The sequence below is a fragment of the Hylobates moloch genome, unplaced genomic scaffold (genome assembly GCF_009828535.3).
Source record: "Hylobates moloch isolate HMO894 unplaced genomic scaffold, HMol_V3 SCAFFOLD_21, whole genome shotgun sequence".
Classification (NCBI taxonomy): domain Eukaryota; kingdom Metazoa; phylum Chordata; class Mammalia; order Primates; family Hylobatidae; genus Hylobates; species Hylobates moloch.
Genome location: NW_026652296.1, coordinates 47498607 through 47514512, shown reverse-complemented (window position 1 = coordinate 47514512; position 15906 = coordinate 47498607). Strand labels below are relative to the sequence as shown.

At 39.8% G+C, this 15906-nt stretch overlaps 1 protein-coding gene across 10 annotated transcripts in view; it reads left to right on the top strand.

Annotated features, from left to right (window-relative positions):
• NDUFAF5 (NADH:ubiquinone oxidoreductase complex assembly factor 5) overlaps positions 1-15906 on the top strand; it is a 33889-nt gene that overhangs the window by 14358 nt on the left and 3625 nt on the right. For 7 of the 10 annotated variants that reach the window (XR_009211451.1, XR_009211449.1, XR_009211450.1 and 4 more), the window contains 3 exons: positions 819-858; positions 3806-4003; positions 11136-11196. Coding sequence is in view for 7 of the 10 variants with exons in the window: in XM_058432842.1 (XP_058288825.1) it covers positions 819-858; positions 3806-4003; positions 11136-11196 (299 nt within the window). In the remaining 3 variants the exon portion in view is untranslated. Of the gene's footprint in view, positions 1-818; positions 859-3805; positions 4004-4140; positions 4197-5477; positions 5745-8496; positions 8598-11135; positions 11197-15906 lie in introns of those variants that run through there. The other 3 variants (XM_058432838.1, XM_058432840.1, XM_058432841.1) reach the window with 3 other exon arrangements.

Below are 15906 nucleotides of genomic sequence, written 5' to 3'. Positions count from 1 at the left end.
TATTATAATATTGGATATATGACATTATACATTTGTCCAAACCCTTAGAATATACAACACCAAGAGTGAACCTTAATGTAAACTATGGACTTGGGGGATAATCACGTATCAATATAGGTTCATCAGTTGTAACAAATGTACGCTCTGGAGATATTGATAATGGGAGAGGCTGTGCATGTGTGGGAATAGGAGTATGTAAAAAAAATCTCGGGTTTTCCTCTTAATTTTGCTGTAAACCTAAAACTGCTCCAAAAAATAATTAAAAATAAAGTCTTAAAAATTGATTTTTTTAAAAATGGGATATTATTGGAAAACTCACAGAATCAAACTTTTGATGAGTTATACTGTTTGCCTTGAAAAAATTTAGATCTGCAGATAATTTTTTTTCTAAGAAAGTCTGACTTAGAATAATACTATATTTCTGTAGCTTAATTGATTTAACCGATGGGCTTCTTTGAGCATTTTTACTACTATTTGCGAATAAGGTCTCAGAATAGCACAGTTTAGATAAAATGCCTAAGTAGGAATGACTTTTACGTGATTCAGTAATGAATAATTAGAAAATAATCATATCAGATTCTTTCAGTTAAGCAAAGTGATATATTGACATGGGGAATTTTCTGGTGTGACACAAGGAAGGTTTTCCCCTAGGAATATTTATAATTTTAAAACCTGTATGGAAACAATCAGTGGATTTGGATATGCAGTTTTAAACTTCAAAATTAACACCTTTTTATGGGTTATCATGAACCTGGTGATAATTTTACTAATTAATTGTGCCAGTTAAGCTAAAACAAATCTGCATTTTCATATTTTAGTTTGCATTGGGTGAATGACCTTCCTAGAGCACTTGAGCAGGTAAGAAAACTTATGTTCATTCAACTATCTTGTGTTATTTTCTTTATCGTTAGAAACCTACAGATGTTTCTGTTTTCACAAACTATTTACTTGTAGGTCTGACAGTTAGGAAAGGAATCGGTGAAATCATCTGGTGCCATTTGGCATATTAGTAGTACATTGGGCAACTCTCCTTCCCCTGAGAATTTAGGAAATCTAATTGTAGAGATAAGTTTTAAATATTTATGAAAAGCTTAGGAACTGTGCAAAATAATATTGAAATCATAAGACATTCTCTATGTAGATTTCTTCTTACCCTTAGTTGCCTATAAACTTTTTGCGAGTAGGAACCTACTTATTTCTATTTGTATTTTCTCCATGCCTTATACTCAGAGAGTGCTAGGTAAATTTTTATCAATTGACGCTTATCAATAGACAGGTGAGAGGCAGGTAAAAAGTATGTGTTCAAAGGAGAGAACAAGATCGCTGTGGCTTGACACAGCCTAGAAAAGCTTCAAGAGGAAAGTACTTGAGCAGGGCCTTAGAGGGTAGGTAAAGTTTGGATTGGGAAGGCATTCTAAGAAGGCAGAATCATAGGATAGGTGGAGAGGCACAAGAGCCTCATCAGCGTTAAGGAACAAAAAGGAAACCTGTTTGGGGGACTAGTATAGTGCTGGGAAGTGAGGTGTGATGTATTGGGACAGTATTTAGGAGGATTTGAGTGTCAGGTTGAGGAATTTGGAGTTTATGCAATTCAGAGCCACTGGAGCACTTTGAAGAGGAAAATGACATCATTACAAAGCTGGTGGGCAAAATAATAATGGCCATATCTGAACACGTATGATTTTCTGGTTTCCAGTTACTATGCTCTGTTTTATATTTGTGTTAAATAGCTCTGCGAGATATATTTATTTTGCTCATTAGAAACTGATGCCTGGGCTGGGCATGGTGGCTCATGCCTGTAATCCCAGTACTTTGGGAGGCCAAGGTGGTTGGATCACCTGAGGTTAGGAGTTCGAGACCAGCCTGGCCAACATGGTGAAACCCCACCTCTACTAAAAATACGAAAATTAGCCAGGCGTGGTGGCAGGTGCTTGTAATCCCAGCTACTTGAGAGGCTGAGGCAGGAGATTCTCTTGAACACGGGAGGTGGAGGTTGCAGTGAGCTGAGATCATGCCATGGCACTCCAACCTAGGCGACAGAGTGAGGCTCTGTCTCAAAAAAAAAAAGAAACTGATGCCTGGAGCAGTTGGTTAAATTGAAGGGAGACTGTTTAAGTGGTCCAAGAATGAGATAAACTAAACCTAGGTGGTAATGGTAGGAGTTAAAAGGAAGAGTATTTAGGACTCTACAAAGAAAGAATCAACAGTTTGGTGACTGATTAGATCTGAAGATCAAAGGGAGGAGGCAAAGCTCACTTTCAAGTTTTTGAGTCTGGATTAGTAAAAGTAGGAGAAAGAATGTTAACGATCAGATAAAGGGAATAGAAAATGGCAATAGAAATATGGCAGTTGGAAAGGGGAACTGATTTGATAAATAGATGTTTTCCTTGTAGGGGTTGGAGGGAGCAGGTTGCTGAGAGACAAATGTCCAGGGAATAGGCAGTTGAAGATGACTTCAGACTTCTGAGAAGATGGCCAAGCTGAAGTTAGAGATTGGAAAGTGGTCATTGTGAAATCATGGAAGTTGATAAGCCGTCTGAGGGAGAGGGGAGGCTGCAGAATTCTGAGGACTAAGTCTTAGGTATTTGGTTTAGTAGAGTTTGATGACAAGAGGAGGAAGCAACGCTAAAGGTGAAGAAGGGAAGGAACCAAGCTTTTACAAATTATTTACTTAATACTGCTTTTAATTGCTTCATGATATATTAAATATAAATTTAAGACAGTACTTTTATTAGAAGAGCCTACTCTGATTTGGATTCTGGTTTACTTCAGAATCTACCTTTTCCTGTAATGGTCCTCATTGCTGAGAATAGTCAGTCACACTAGTTACAGCTTGTAGTCTGAGAGTGAGCAAAATCTGTGATTCTGGAATTCTCTATGGCCATTATTTTCCTTAAGTTACTAATTAGAAATTGGTTTTGTTTTAAAGCTGGAAAATAAATTGATTACTTCTCTTTAAAGAAAACTAATATGTTACTAGGTTAATGCTGTGAATCATAATGATTTCTCTGTAGCTTTTTCTGCATAATAAGGCACCCCAACTTGATGGCTTAAAACAACAACTATGTAGCCCAGGATTTTGTGGGTTGGCAGTTGGGGCTGGATTTGGTTAGGAAATCTGGGTCTGGCTTGGCTCATCCATGCGTCTGATCAGCTGCCAGATCGTCTGGGAGCTAGCTGGTTTGGAGGGCCTCGGTGCACACAGCTGGCTGATCTCTGCTCTACATCTCTCCTCCTCCACTAGGCTAGCTCAGGCTTGTTCACATATCGTGGCTGGGCTGGGCTCCAAGAGAGCAGGTGGAAGCATGCAACACATTTGAGACCCAGACTTGGAACTGGCACACTGTCACTTCCACTGCATTCTTTTGGCCAAAGCGAGTCACAAGGCCAGCCAAGATTCAAGGGGAGAGGAAATAGACTCCCTATCTTGATGAAAGTTGTTAGAAAACGACATTTCAGAGGTTTGTGATTTTTGCAGCCTACCCCAATTAAATTTTTTTTTCTCTTTCAGCATTTTTCTGATTATAAAACTAAGTTGTATACCTATTTGAAAACTTGAAAACATACAACATATTTTTATAGGCATTAATATTAGTGAATGTGTAGTTATCTTTCCAAGTATATTATGCATCATGATTTTCTGATAGTTGGTTGCATTAGATGTTATTTGTTAAATTATGTGATTATTAATTTGGCAGAATAAGAATGGTTGTCATAAAATGTTAATTTAGACACTATATATTTATTTTTTAACATTTATATATGTAAAAATTTGAATCATTTTGTTTTCTTGTATTTGTTACAGATTCATTATATTTTAAAACCAGATGGAGTGTTTATCGGTGCAATGTTTGGAGGCGACACACTCTATGAACTTCGGTGTTCCTTACAGTTAGCGGAAACGGAAAGGGAAGGAGGATTTTCTCCACACATTTCTCCTTTCACTGCTGTCAATGACCTGGGACATCTGCTTGGGAGAGCTGGCTTTAATACTCTGACTGTGGTAACTATCAAGTTTGATTAACCCATTACTTACACAGTTCAAGAAAGAACTTCTTTTCATTTTAAAGATAGAAAACTGTATGTGTTCATGGTTTCATGGCACTCTTTCTCTCCCCTTTTTTTTCTTTTTTTTTTAAGGGAAAAGCTCTGATTGACAATGTTTAGTTTGTATAACACATCTTAATTGACACAAGGTAGGAATGTATAATTTTTTACTGTTTGTTACCTAAAAAAGTAGCTCAAAAAATGTATCATAGTTAACAAGACAAATTTCTAAACATACAACTCCATTAGAATCTTCAAATCCAGTATTAGGTGTAAAAAGGGCCTTAGAGTATTCCAGACGATAGGAAGAAAAGGGGATAAGTAGGGGAACCTGTAATATTACCACCAGTAACTACCCCCAAACAGTGCCATATGAAGCAGAAATGACAGAATGTGTGTTCTCGAGGCCTAGGGTGAGATCAAGGCTAAAGAAGGTGGGACAGGGTGCTGTACTCCATCAGGGCGAGAGAAATCTCGAAAGAAGACCCGTAGGCAGTCAGTGAGTAAGAAGCATGAAGTCAGCGTGGTACAGTGACGGGGTAGGACAGCAGGACTTTGTTCTCCAACAGGAGTAACTTGGATCCTTACCCTATTTCTTTACTAGATAGGGAAATTTGAGTAACTTACCTTTTTGAGCATTTATTTCTTTTAAAAATGCAAATGTGTGGCTGGGTGCAGTGGCTCACGCCTGTAATCCCAGCACTTTGGGAAGCCAAGGCAAGTGGATCATCTGAGATCAGGAGTTTGAAACCAACTTGGCCAACATAGTGAAACCCCATCTCTATTAAAAATACAAAAAATCAGCGAATCGTGGTGGTGCATGCCTGTAATCCCAGCTACTCGGGAGGCTGAGGCAGGAGAATTGCTTGAACCCGGGAGGTGGAGGTTGCAGTGAGCTGAGATCCCACCATTGCACTCCAGCCTGGACAACAAGAGTGAAACTCCCGTCTCAAAAAAAAAAAAAGCAAATGTTACTCACCTCAGGTGGCTATTAGTATTTAAAGAGATAAAGGGTGTGAAGTACCAGGACCATGGTAGATGCTCAGCTTACATTAGCTCCTGCCTTCCTCTTTCCCCATCACTCTACTCCTAGCGTTTTGCTAGAACTAGGCTTCCAAGAGACAGCCATCTGGAGAGAATGATTGCCCTCTTCTTCCTCCCTCCACTAACAATTTTTCTAAAGGATGTCATTACTGTCTTCAGAGATCAGTCCAGTAGACTCACTATGAATTTCCAAACCCCTCAGGCCTAACCTAAACATCCCTAAACCTGATTAGTGGAATTTCTTGATGAAGAAAGCATCTCGCTACATAATTAGAGATGATAAGCTTAAACACTAAAATAGCTGTTTGGCATGATTTTGTGTGAATATATTCATGAAATCAACCGACCAAAAATAGATTGTGTCATATCCTTCCTTGTTTTGATAGAAGCAAGGGGCATGGGCCAGCAGGGCCCCTGATGTTGGAAAGGAGCCTCCAGGGAGGGAAGAATTAACAGGCTGGAGGACTAAGCTGGGAACTGAAGAGAACCCCAAAGGCTTCACACCTGTGACTAGTGTTGACCTTTTGTTAACTTTTAAATGGCCTGAGTCCATAGAAACTGCATTCTGAGAGGTTGCACGGCTAGAAAGCGGAAAACTGCTTCACATGAGTGCTCTACTTTGTAATGAAAATAAACACTATTAATACAGGCAATTGTACACTGAAGGATCATTGTATTTATATTTGTAATTGTATAACACCAATGTATTTTGGTTGTAACTATTAAGCTATACAGATAAAGCAAAAGTCTATTATTCCCCCTTAGTCCTAAAAATGCTTAGCTCTCTCTTGAGAGTAAGAGTTCTCAAAATTTTGGTCTCAGGACCCCACTACACACTGAAAAATTATTAAGAAACTTTTAAAGGGCTTTTGTATAGTGAATTAACATCTGTCAGTATTCACTATATTAGACATTAAAACTGAATTTTAGTATTCATTTAAAGCTAACAATAATATACCTATTACTTGTTAACATAAATGACCCTTTTTAATAAAAAATAACTATATTTTCTTTTAATTTTTTTTTTTGGAGACAGTTTCACTCTGCCACCCAGGCTGGAGTGCAATGGCGCAATCTTGGCCCACCACAACCTCTGCCTCCCAGGTTCAAGTGATGCCCCTGCCTCAGCCTCCCGAGCAGCTGGGATTACAGGCACGTGCCACCAAGCCCCATTAATTTTTGTGTTTTTATTAGAGATGGGGTTTCACCATGTTGGCCAGTCTGGTCTCAAACTCTTGACCTCAAGTGATCCGCCCACCTCAGCCTCCCAAAGTGCTGGGATTACAGGCGTGAGCCGCTGCACCTGGCCATATTTTCTAAAACAAAAATAATTGAAAGGGAAGAATGACATTGCTTCACATTTTTGCCAGTTAATGTGCACCTTAGTAACAGAGCTAGATTCTCATGTCTGTTTCTGCATTCAAGTCTCTCGCTATACCATGTGTCATGTCACATCGCCTCTAAAATAATCCATTGTAGAATAAGAGGTAAAAAGCCAAATAGTATCTTAGTATTATTATGAAAATAATTTTGGCTTTGTGGACCCCCAAAAAGTCCTAGGGACCCCAGGACTCGCCAAACCACAGCTGGAGAACTACTGTCCTAGAGGTAGCTACTATTATCAGTTTAGTGTGTAACCTTCCAGACTTTTTTTTTTTTTAACAAGAACTACTTTACTATATGTAGTCATATGTATTCATACATTTCTGAAACTTTTTTTATTAACAGTATATGTATTTCTAATATACTGTTAATAGTTTTCTAAATTGGTATGGATATATTTGCACTCCTTCTTAATTTCCATACATTATTTCCTAGTATGAATGTACCCCAGTTTTACTTAACTATTTACCTGTGAATGACCTTTAGGTTTGTTCTGATTTTTTGCCAATAGTAGCAGTGCTGCAGTGAATATCCTTCTATACAAATTCATTTATGTATTCAGTCTTGCAACAAACATTTACTGAGTACCTTCTATGTGTCCGGCACTATACTAGGTGCTTCAAATATAGCAGTGAACAAAACAGAAATCCCTGCGTGGTGTTTTTGGGTTTATAGCAGGCCTGTTGGTAAACTTTAGACAGTTCAATAACACTGGGATGTTGTACACAAAATTGGTGGTGGTGGTGTTCATAAATGGAATAAAGTACCCATGGTTTTCATCAGATCTTGAGAGAGCTAATATAACGAAAAATAGATTAGGAACCAGTGATTTAAAGCCTTTTCGATAATATTTATTTTACTTATAATATGGAAAAAATTTCCTTTACAGTCTACCCTCTTGAGAATCGTCTCCTATATTGCTGTGTCACCAACCTATTATTGAGATGAAAAAAGAATCTCTGGGAATGTAAAGCCTCTAAAAAGTATAGGAGGTGTAGGGCTGGGATGGTGTGGAGACATGTGGTGCACATTTTCATGAGGTGATGTTAAAAAATTTATATGAGGTCATACAGGTTAGTCAGCAATATTATAGGACTCAAAAGTTATTGCCCACTAGGAAAAAAAAATGGGATTTCTGCTAATCACCAGAAGAAAGTTAAATTATGTGAACTACACATGGTTTTCTGTGGTTATAAAGAATGAGTTTTAGAAAGATTTCTACTAAAAATGTTTAACCTGATGTTAAAATGTTTAAAAGCCTACATTTCTATTAATTGGGAAATATAATTCAGAATACTATCCATATTCTCTAAAAATGAGCCTAATGACTCATACTTTAATATAAAAATATTGGTGTAGAATCTAGTTTATACAGTTAGAGAGTTGCTGATTTAATAAGAAAGTTATAAGAATGTCTTCTTGAATCATTACATTTATCCTGTGAGGCATGTATACAGTTTTGTTTCTGAAGTGCTGTGTTAATATTGTGTCCTGGCCAGGCACAGTTGTTCACTCCCATAATCTCAGCACTTTGGGAGGCCTAGGTCGGAGAATCACTTCAGCCTGGGATTTCAAGACCAGCCTGGGCAACATAGGGAGACCCCATCTCTACAAAAAAAAATTTAAAAATTAGCCGGGCCTGCCTGTAGTCCCAGCTACTTGGGAGGCTGAGGTGGAAGGATTGAGCCTGGGACGTTGAGGTTGCCGTGAACCATGATCTCACCACTGCACTCCAGCCTGTGTGACAGAGCAGGATCCTGTCTCCAAAAAAAAATAACAATATGTGTTCTAGTTCATTTTCTAAAAATTCCCATCCAAAAAGCTTTTGTATAATCAGCTATACAGGTTTATGTTGCATACATTAGATATATTACTTTTACACTACAATGGATTTTTATTTTTAAAGTGAAATCGAGTCAAATTAGTATCATATAGTGTATTTACATCTTAATGTTGTATTTTCATCTTAATGAATTATTTTCAGAGAATGAGCATTCTAAATAAAGCTGATTTTCTTTTTAGAATTGAACTACCAGACTGGTACTCTAAGAGAATGGTGCAAGGCCTGGCACGGTGGCTCACGCCTCTAATCCTAATACTTTGGGAGGCCAAGGCAGGCAGATCACGAGGTCAGGAGATCGATACCATCTTAACTAACACAGTGAAACTCCATCTCTACTGAAAATACAAAAAAATTAGCTAGGCATGGTGGCACGTGCCTGTAGTCCCAGCTACTTGGGAGGCTGAGGCAGTAGAATAGCTTGAACCTGGGAGGCGGAGGTTGCAGTGAGCCGAGATCGCACCACTGCACTCCAGCCTGGACGCTGGGTGGCAAAATCAGACTCCGTCTCAAAAATTAAAAAAAAAAATGGTGCAGATATGGTCCCCTTTTAATTTAAATAAGGCCTTCAACAAAGCTGTTGTGGCATTCTTTTGATTGAGGTGGAGATAGTGCTTTTAGTTGGTTTCACTGAAGAATTCTTTTCAAAGGATATTGCTTAATGGCTAGATAACAGCCTGGAAAGAATTTTGTTTTTAATCTTAGGATCTCCTCTTAAAAATAGCTTGTTAATATGGAAAAGTATATGGATGATGAATGTTCATGGTCTCACTACCTAGAGGTCTCATTAAAAAGCATACAGAACCTGATACACGTGTATGTTTTTTCAAAAGAAGAATAATGTATATATAGAGAGAATGATACAGTGGGGTGTAAAGTGAAACGAAGTCTCCTCCTCCTGATTTCTCCCTCTGTTGCCCAGGCTAGAGTGCAGTGGCGAGATCTCTGCTTACTGCAACCTCTGCCTCCCAGGTTCAAGGGATTCTCATGCCTTTGCCTCCGAAATAGCTGGGACCAGAGGCATGTGCCATCACACCCAGCTATTTTTTTTTTTTTTTTTTTTGAGATGGAGTCTCACTCTTTTGCCCAGGTTGGAGTGCCGTGTCATGATCTCGGCTCACTGCAACCTCTGCCTCCTGGGTTCAAGCGATTATGCTGCGTCAGGTTCCCGAGTAGCTGGGACTGCAGGCGCCAACCACCTCCTGGCTAATTTTTTGTATTTTTAGTAGGGGTGGCGTTTCACCATGTTAGCCAGAATGGTCTCGATCTCCTGACCTCATGATCTGCCTGCCTCGGCCTCCCAAAGTGCTGGGATTATAGGCATGAGCCATCGTGCCTGTCCCTCCTCCTAACTTCTCAAACCCTGGTCCCTTTCCCCAAAGATTTGTTAGCTGTGTCTTAGACATTGTTTCAGTTCCATTTTTTTTCATAGACCCATAGAATACACTTATGTCATTTAAACTTACTTATATAATATTACATGCACTCTTTTGCTTTTTTTTTCCAGTCAATAACATATCTTGGAGATTTTTTTCCTACAGACACGTATCTACCTTATTTTTTGAGAAATGTACAGTATTTTATAGAATACATATTCTTTAATTTGTTTAACCAGTCCTCTATTAATGATATTTAGATTTATTTTAGGCTAGTTTCCAGCCAGGCGCCATGGCCCACGCTTGGAATCCCAGCACTTTGAGAGGCTGAGGCTGGTGGATCACGAGGTCAGGAGATCGAGACCAGCCTGGCTAACACGGTGAAAGCCCGTCTCTACTAAAAATACAAAAAAAAGTTAGCTGGGTGCGGTGGCGGGCGCCTGTAATCCCAGCCACTCGGGAGGCTGAGGCACAAGAATCGCTTGAGCCCAGGACACGGAGGCTGCAACGAGCGGAGAGTACGCCACTGCACTCCATCCAGCCTGGGCAACACAGCAAGAATCCATCTAAAAAAAAAAAAAAATGATTTATTTTAGGCTAGTTTGCAATAAGAACAAACCCCTATTTTTAGTGCCTAACACAATAAAATTTTATCACATCACAGCTGCATGCTGGTGGGACAGCCCATCTCCGTCTTGTAGCTGTGCCATCTGGCCCTGTTTTCTATAAGATCACCACAGCAAAAGAGATGGCCTGGAAAAGGCTCTGACTCTTAACCATCTTGCCCCTCCTTTCTTTGGGCAAAAGAAATATGTGTTTGAGATTGGGAAGTGTCAAGGAGCACCTGGATATTTGGAGAGCATCAGTGGTCTCTGCCACTGTACCAGCAGTAAAGTCCTGTATCAGGCTTCAAAAAGAAGAGGAAGTCATTACCCAATTGTTCATTTGAGAAACAAACTCCACATGTATCAGCAATGTGCTCATTTCCTAAACAAGCCTATTGGCTGCATTACTAGATGTAGAATGAAATATTTTGATTCTTGGTGCCCCATTGTAAGAAAGATTGATATTGACACTCTCCAGGGACATGTAGTCAGAACATGTAAGGATCTACAGATTTTTGTGTCCTGAAGGTTTTCAAAGACTTGGAGGAGAGGGCGATGGTTTGTAGGGTACAGAATACTCTTATTCTGTGTGGTTCCCAAGGAGAGAACTAGAACCAGTGATGGAGTTTTAGGATGATTTCTCTCACAATGGAGGATATTTAATCAGCAATTAGAGACTTTCATAAATCAAACATAAGCCAGATGACATCTGTGAAGAATATTGTAAATATTTTTTGCTTAGCATGGGAGATTGGTCTGGGTAATCTCTGCGGCCTCTTTTTAAATCTGGAATTTTGTATCATGAATGTCAAATGAATATTTCTTTTTCTTTTTAAATAGGACACTGATGAAATTCAAGTTAACTATCCTGGAATGTTTGAATTGATGGAAGATTTACAAGGTAAGGCACTTTAAAGAATTTTTAGACTCCATTGGGAAAAGTAGGCCAAAAAAAAAGAATTTTTAGACTCCATTTGAGAGAAACATTTTGAGAGCCAGCTCTTTGGCAGGCACTGGGCAAAGCACTAGGGATCCATTGTTGAGGAGAAAGCAGACTGTCTTCATGGAGCTTCTGATATAAAATGGAGGAGGCAGGCACCAGGCAGCTGTCACAGAGATAAGTGTTAAATTAGAATTATGGTCAGTGCTATGAAGTAGAGGCATATAGTGCTACGGCTGTTTGTAAAAAGATGGCGGGACTTTGTTTTGAAGAGTGCACTTGAGGATGATGGAACACATTGGTGACTTCCTTCAGCCACACTTGGCAGCTGAGATACAGGCTCAAGAAGGAAGGTAGTTGGGTTGGTTTAGAAGTAGAGTTTTGTCAGGAGGAAGTGTCCCAGTCTGGGAGACTCAAAAAGAAGTCTTATCTGAGGAAGTAGCAATTGAGCTGTGCTCTAGAAAAAATGGAGATGAATTAACTGGGTAGACAGAGTAGGCAAGTGAATCTGAGGCAAGGAGAACAGCATATGCAAAGGCCCTCCTGTGAGAATGAACATAGCAAGAACTGAAAGAAGAGCATTTTGGCTGGTGTTCAGGGAGTAAGAAGGAGAGAGTTAAGTGATGAACTTGGTGGGTCAACGTGAGTCACAGATCAAATGCAGAAGTACTTTATAGGCCTTGTTAAAATTGTTTGCCCTTATCTTAAAATGCCCCTTGAGGCATCTTAGAGAGGTAACAGTATCAGACTTGGATTTTGAAAAGAGTAGATTGGCAGATAAACTAGTCACGAGATTAATTTCAGTAAAGCTTGCCGAGAGGTGATGGTAGTTTGTACTAAGGTGGTGGCAATGGAGATGAAGAGAAGCAGATTCATCCCAGAGATGTTTAGGAGGTAAATTTTGCAGTTCCTGCTGGTGGATTGGCTGTGGGCAGATGAAGGAGAAAGACATTTGAAGCTTAATTGTTGAGTTTCTAGCTCACATAGAGAGATGGTGTCCTTCACTGATAGAGGAAACAATAGAAGAATACCAGGTGTGGGTAGGTACAGCCCTTGAGTTTACATTTGGATACATTGGGTTTGAAGTGCTTTTGAAATACCTAAGAGGTTATGTCAAGTAGGCAGTTGAGTATGTGGGTAGGTAGCTCAGAGGAAGCTACTGGCTTGGTTACAAAGTTGAGAGTCAGTTGTGAATAGGTGGCCTTCAAAGCATTTGCCTAGGATGAGAACATGGAGTGAGCAGACAAAGTGGCTTGGTACTGAGGCTTTAGCAGGTGGGTAGACGACGTCTGAGCCTACAAGGAGACTGAGAAGGAGTAGCCAGCAAGGTGTTGCGGAAAAACACCAGAAAAGTGTAGAATTGCCTGAACCAAAGGAAAGAAAGAATGTTTCAAAACAAAGGGAGCACTTAGCAGCATTAAAAGCAAACTATGAACTGAAAAGGAAGTCCACTAGATTTAGGAACAAGAAGGTTATTGGTGACCCTGGTGAGAGCTCTTTTGTTGGAGTGAGGAGAGTAGAAGAGGAGTAGGTTGAGGAGTAAGTGGAAAGTGAGGAACTGGAGATAGCAGATAATGTGCTGTTCTTGCAAGAAATCTGGTGGTGAAGAAGAGGTGAAGGATGGAAAGGTTACAGGTGTCAGAAGAGAAGAGAGGGATAGAAGTTGAGATGAGGTTTTTTTTTTTCTAAGACTTGAATTTATTTAATTGCTGACTAAAAGAATCTAAGTGCTTTCCTAGAAGAGGTGACTCTAGAAGAGAGAGAAAAGATAATTGATGATGACAGGTGTCTGAGAAGGTGGGAAGGGTGCAATACAAAGGCCAGTGGAGGGGTTGACCTTGGTAAGGGGAGAGGCAAAGTTATAGCAGGAAGGGAGAAGAGGTAGCACCAAAGGATGTAGGTGTTTATGTTTGAAAACAAGAAGTTCCCATCTTGTGGGTCTATTTTTTTTTATCAAACTGGAAGCAATATATGCTAAGAATGAAAGGGTCAGAGTTTTGAGAAGTGAATGGAACCATTTGAAATAGTCATTATAGGGAATGAGAAGGTGAACTGACCATCAACAGGAGGTGGCAACTCAGGACCAGGCACAAAAATCGGATAGTTGAATTAGTTTGGGTTGGGGGTTTGCTAGTTAAAAATGACAAAAAGACAAAGGTAAAAGATAATTCTAGGAGTATAATTGAAATAATAGGTTAAAGAATCTTAGCTGGAAGAAAAGGGAAGTGGGAACAAGAAAGAGTGAGCTGATCAATTGGGAGGAAGAAGAGGAGCTGTGCACAGGTGATTCCAGTGCGGTCAGGGAATGGTCATGGTTGAAGTTCCTGAACACACTGGAGGGACAGGAGGGTATGGTCAGAAAATGAGATGTTTGTTGATTTTGGAAGTAAAGCAGTTACAAGTGATAACGGTCTGGGACGTGTCTCAGATATCAAGGCAGAGGTGGTGTGATGGAGTGGTTGATTAGAGATGAGATTTTAAAATATTAACTTGCTGATTATTAACATGAAGTTACCCAGGATGGTGGCAGTACTGGGAGTGTAGAGGAAAACTGAGCCAAGTGCCAAACCTTTCAGTGAATGAGGGGAGTGACTAGCCTGATGCAGACAGCAAGCAGGAGTTAGGAGGAGATTACAGCCTTCTGGTGTGGGGCCTCAGCAGGGTGAAGGTGTTTAATAGGGTGGGGAAGTAATGGCCTGGAAGAGGCTTCAAGGAGTAAGAAGGACACAGACCAAACTCTGAGAGAGGTTAGATATGCAAAAATAAACTCTATTACTTGAAAGGGATGCTGGAGAAGCAATTTCCTCAAAAGAGAGCTTCAACTTGCCTCCTTTGTGGGAATTTGTGAGGTGGTTCTTTTATATATATATAGACTAACATCAAAACTAGTTTCGATGAATGGGGGAAGCTAGAGGAGTTAGAGGTATGTTCTGTGAATCTAGAACTACACTTACCTAGGGGAGCCTTCATCTGGATCCTGAAAAATTGTAAGATGATTTAAAGAAAGAGGATTGTACAAATAAGTATCTAGTCTTTACTTACAGATTTATAGTCTTGTGAGCATTGTTGTACTTGCTTCCTTAAGTTACGAGTGAGAAAAATTAGGGCCAAAGAGAACAGTTGCCTGTCAAGTGGCAGAATTAGCTGCCAAATTCATGCTTCTTGGCTCTGCCCTGGCACTGTCTGAACTGACCCTGTTCCTTCTTGTGTTGCCCATCTGTAACAAGGTTCATTTGACCTATCGTGCAGCCTCCTCTGAGTCTGGAGCTTCTGTCGCTCTGCAAACGGAAAGATGCATAGCTGAAATCTTACCGTTGTCGTCAGTTTTCATTCATTAATAGAGGGATTGGCAGCCTATAGCATACATGGCCGAGATGACAGAGGATCAGTAATAAGTCACACTTACCCCTTCCCCAGCACTACCCCAAGGACTTAACCTGATGTAATCAAGGAGCCACTTTATCCAAAGGCTTGAGAGATGATGGTGGGCTGATGATTTATCACCTGGGCTCTAATGATAAAAACATTATTCAAATACAGCATTTATTTTTGTTCTGCTGTAGAATCTGTGTTCATGATTCATTTCAAGAAAGAAAAGAGAAAAATACTAGAAATTAGACCTATCCGTTGGAAAAGGTTACTTCCCACTGATTTCAACATATGAACAGCGCTTAACTCTGTGCTTAGTACAATTCTCTGATGTTTTTCTAATACCCTAATTTTACCGGTGAGCAAATTGAGGCATCGAGAAGTTAAGTGTCTTGTCCATGGTCACACTGAATCTGTAGTTACAATTTGAATTCAGAGTCCTATACTGCGTATTTGATATGTATGTGGTTCTTTAAATTCAGGTTAACATGTATATTCAGCGAAATGTATTAATCTTAAAGGTACAGCTGCTTGTATTTTAACCACCATCCTGAACAAAATATTGAACATTTTCAGTCTCCCAGAAGGTAGCCTTGTGCTCCTTCCAAATTGATAACCCCCTCTTTTCCCAAAGGTTTCTTGTTTGTTTGTTTTTCAGATGGAGTCTCACTCTGTCGCCTAGGCTAGAGTGCAGTGGCACGATCTTGGCTCACGGCAACCTCTGCCTCCTGGGTTCAAGTAATTCTCCTGCTTCAGCCTCCCAAGTAGCTGGGATTACAGGCATGTACCGCCACTCCTGGCTAATGTTTGTATTTTTAGTAGAGACAGGGTTTCACCATGTTGGCCAGGCTGGTCTCAAACTCCTGACCTCAGGTGATCCACCCACCTTGGCCTCCCAAAGTGCTGGGATTACAGGTGTGAGTCTCCTGAAGGTTTTAAATAGACCATATATTTTCAGAACTATGGCCTAATACTTTCAGATGCTTTCCTAGTGCTTCTTTTTCTTAACTGTAGCCTGTTACAGAAATCAGATATCTTATTTTTTGATACATCTTATCATTAGGAATATTCAGAGGAATTATTTACACTTATAAAATGATATTTAACAAAATAGATGTAATCATTAACAGGTTGGTTTTATATACCTTCACTTAGCGTTTATTGAGCATCTACCCATGTGCCAACCACTGAGCCAATGGTGGAAATACATAGTTCCTGATCTCAGGGAGCTTATATTGTACTAGAGAAGAAGAACACAAAGATAGAGACAGACTCATACATTCAACTGTAAAATGAAATCAT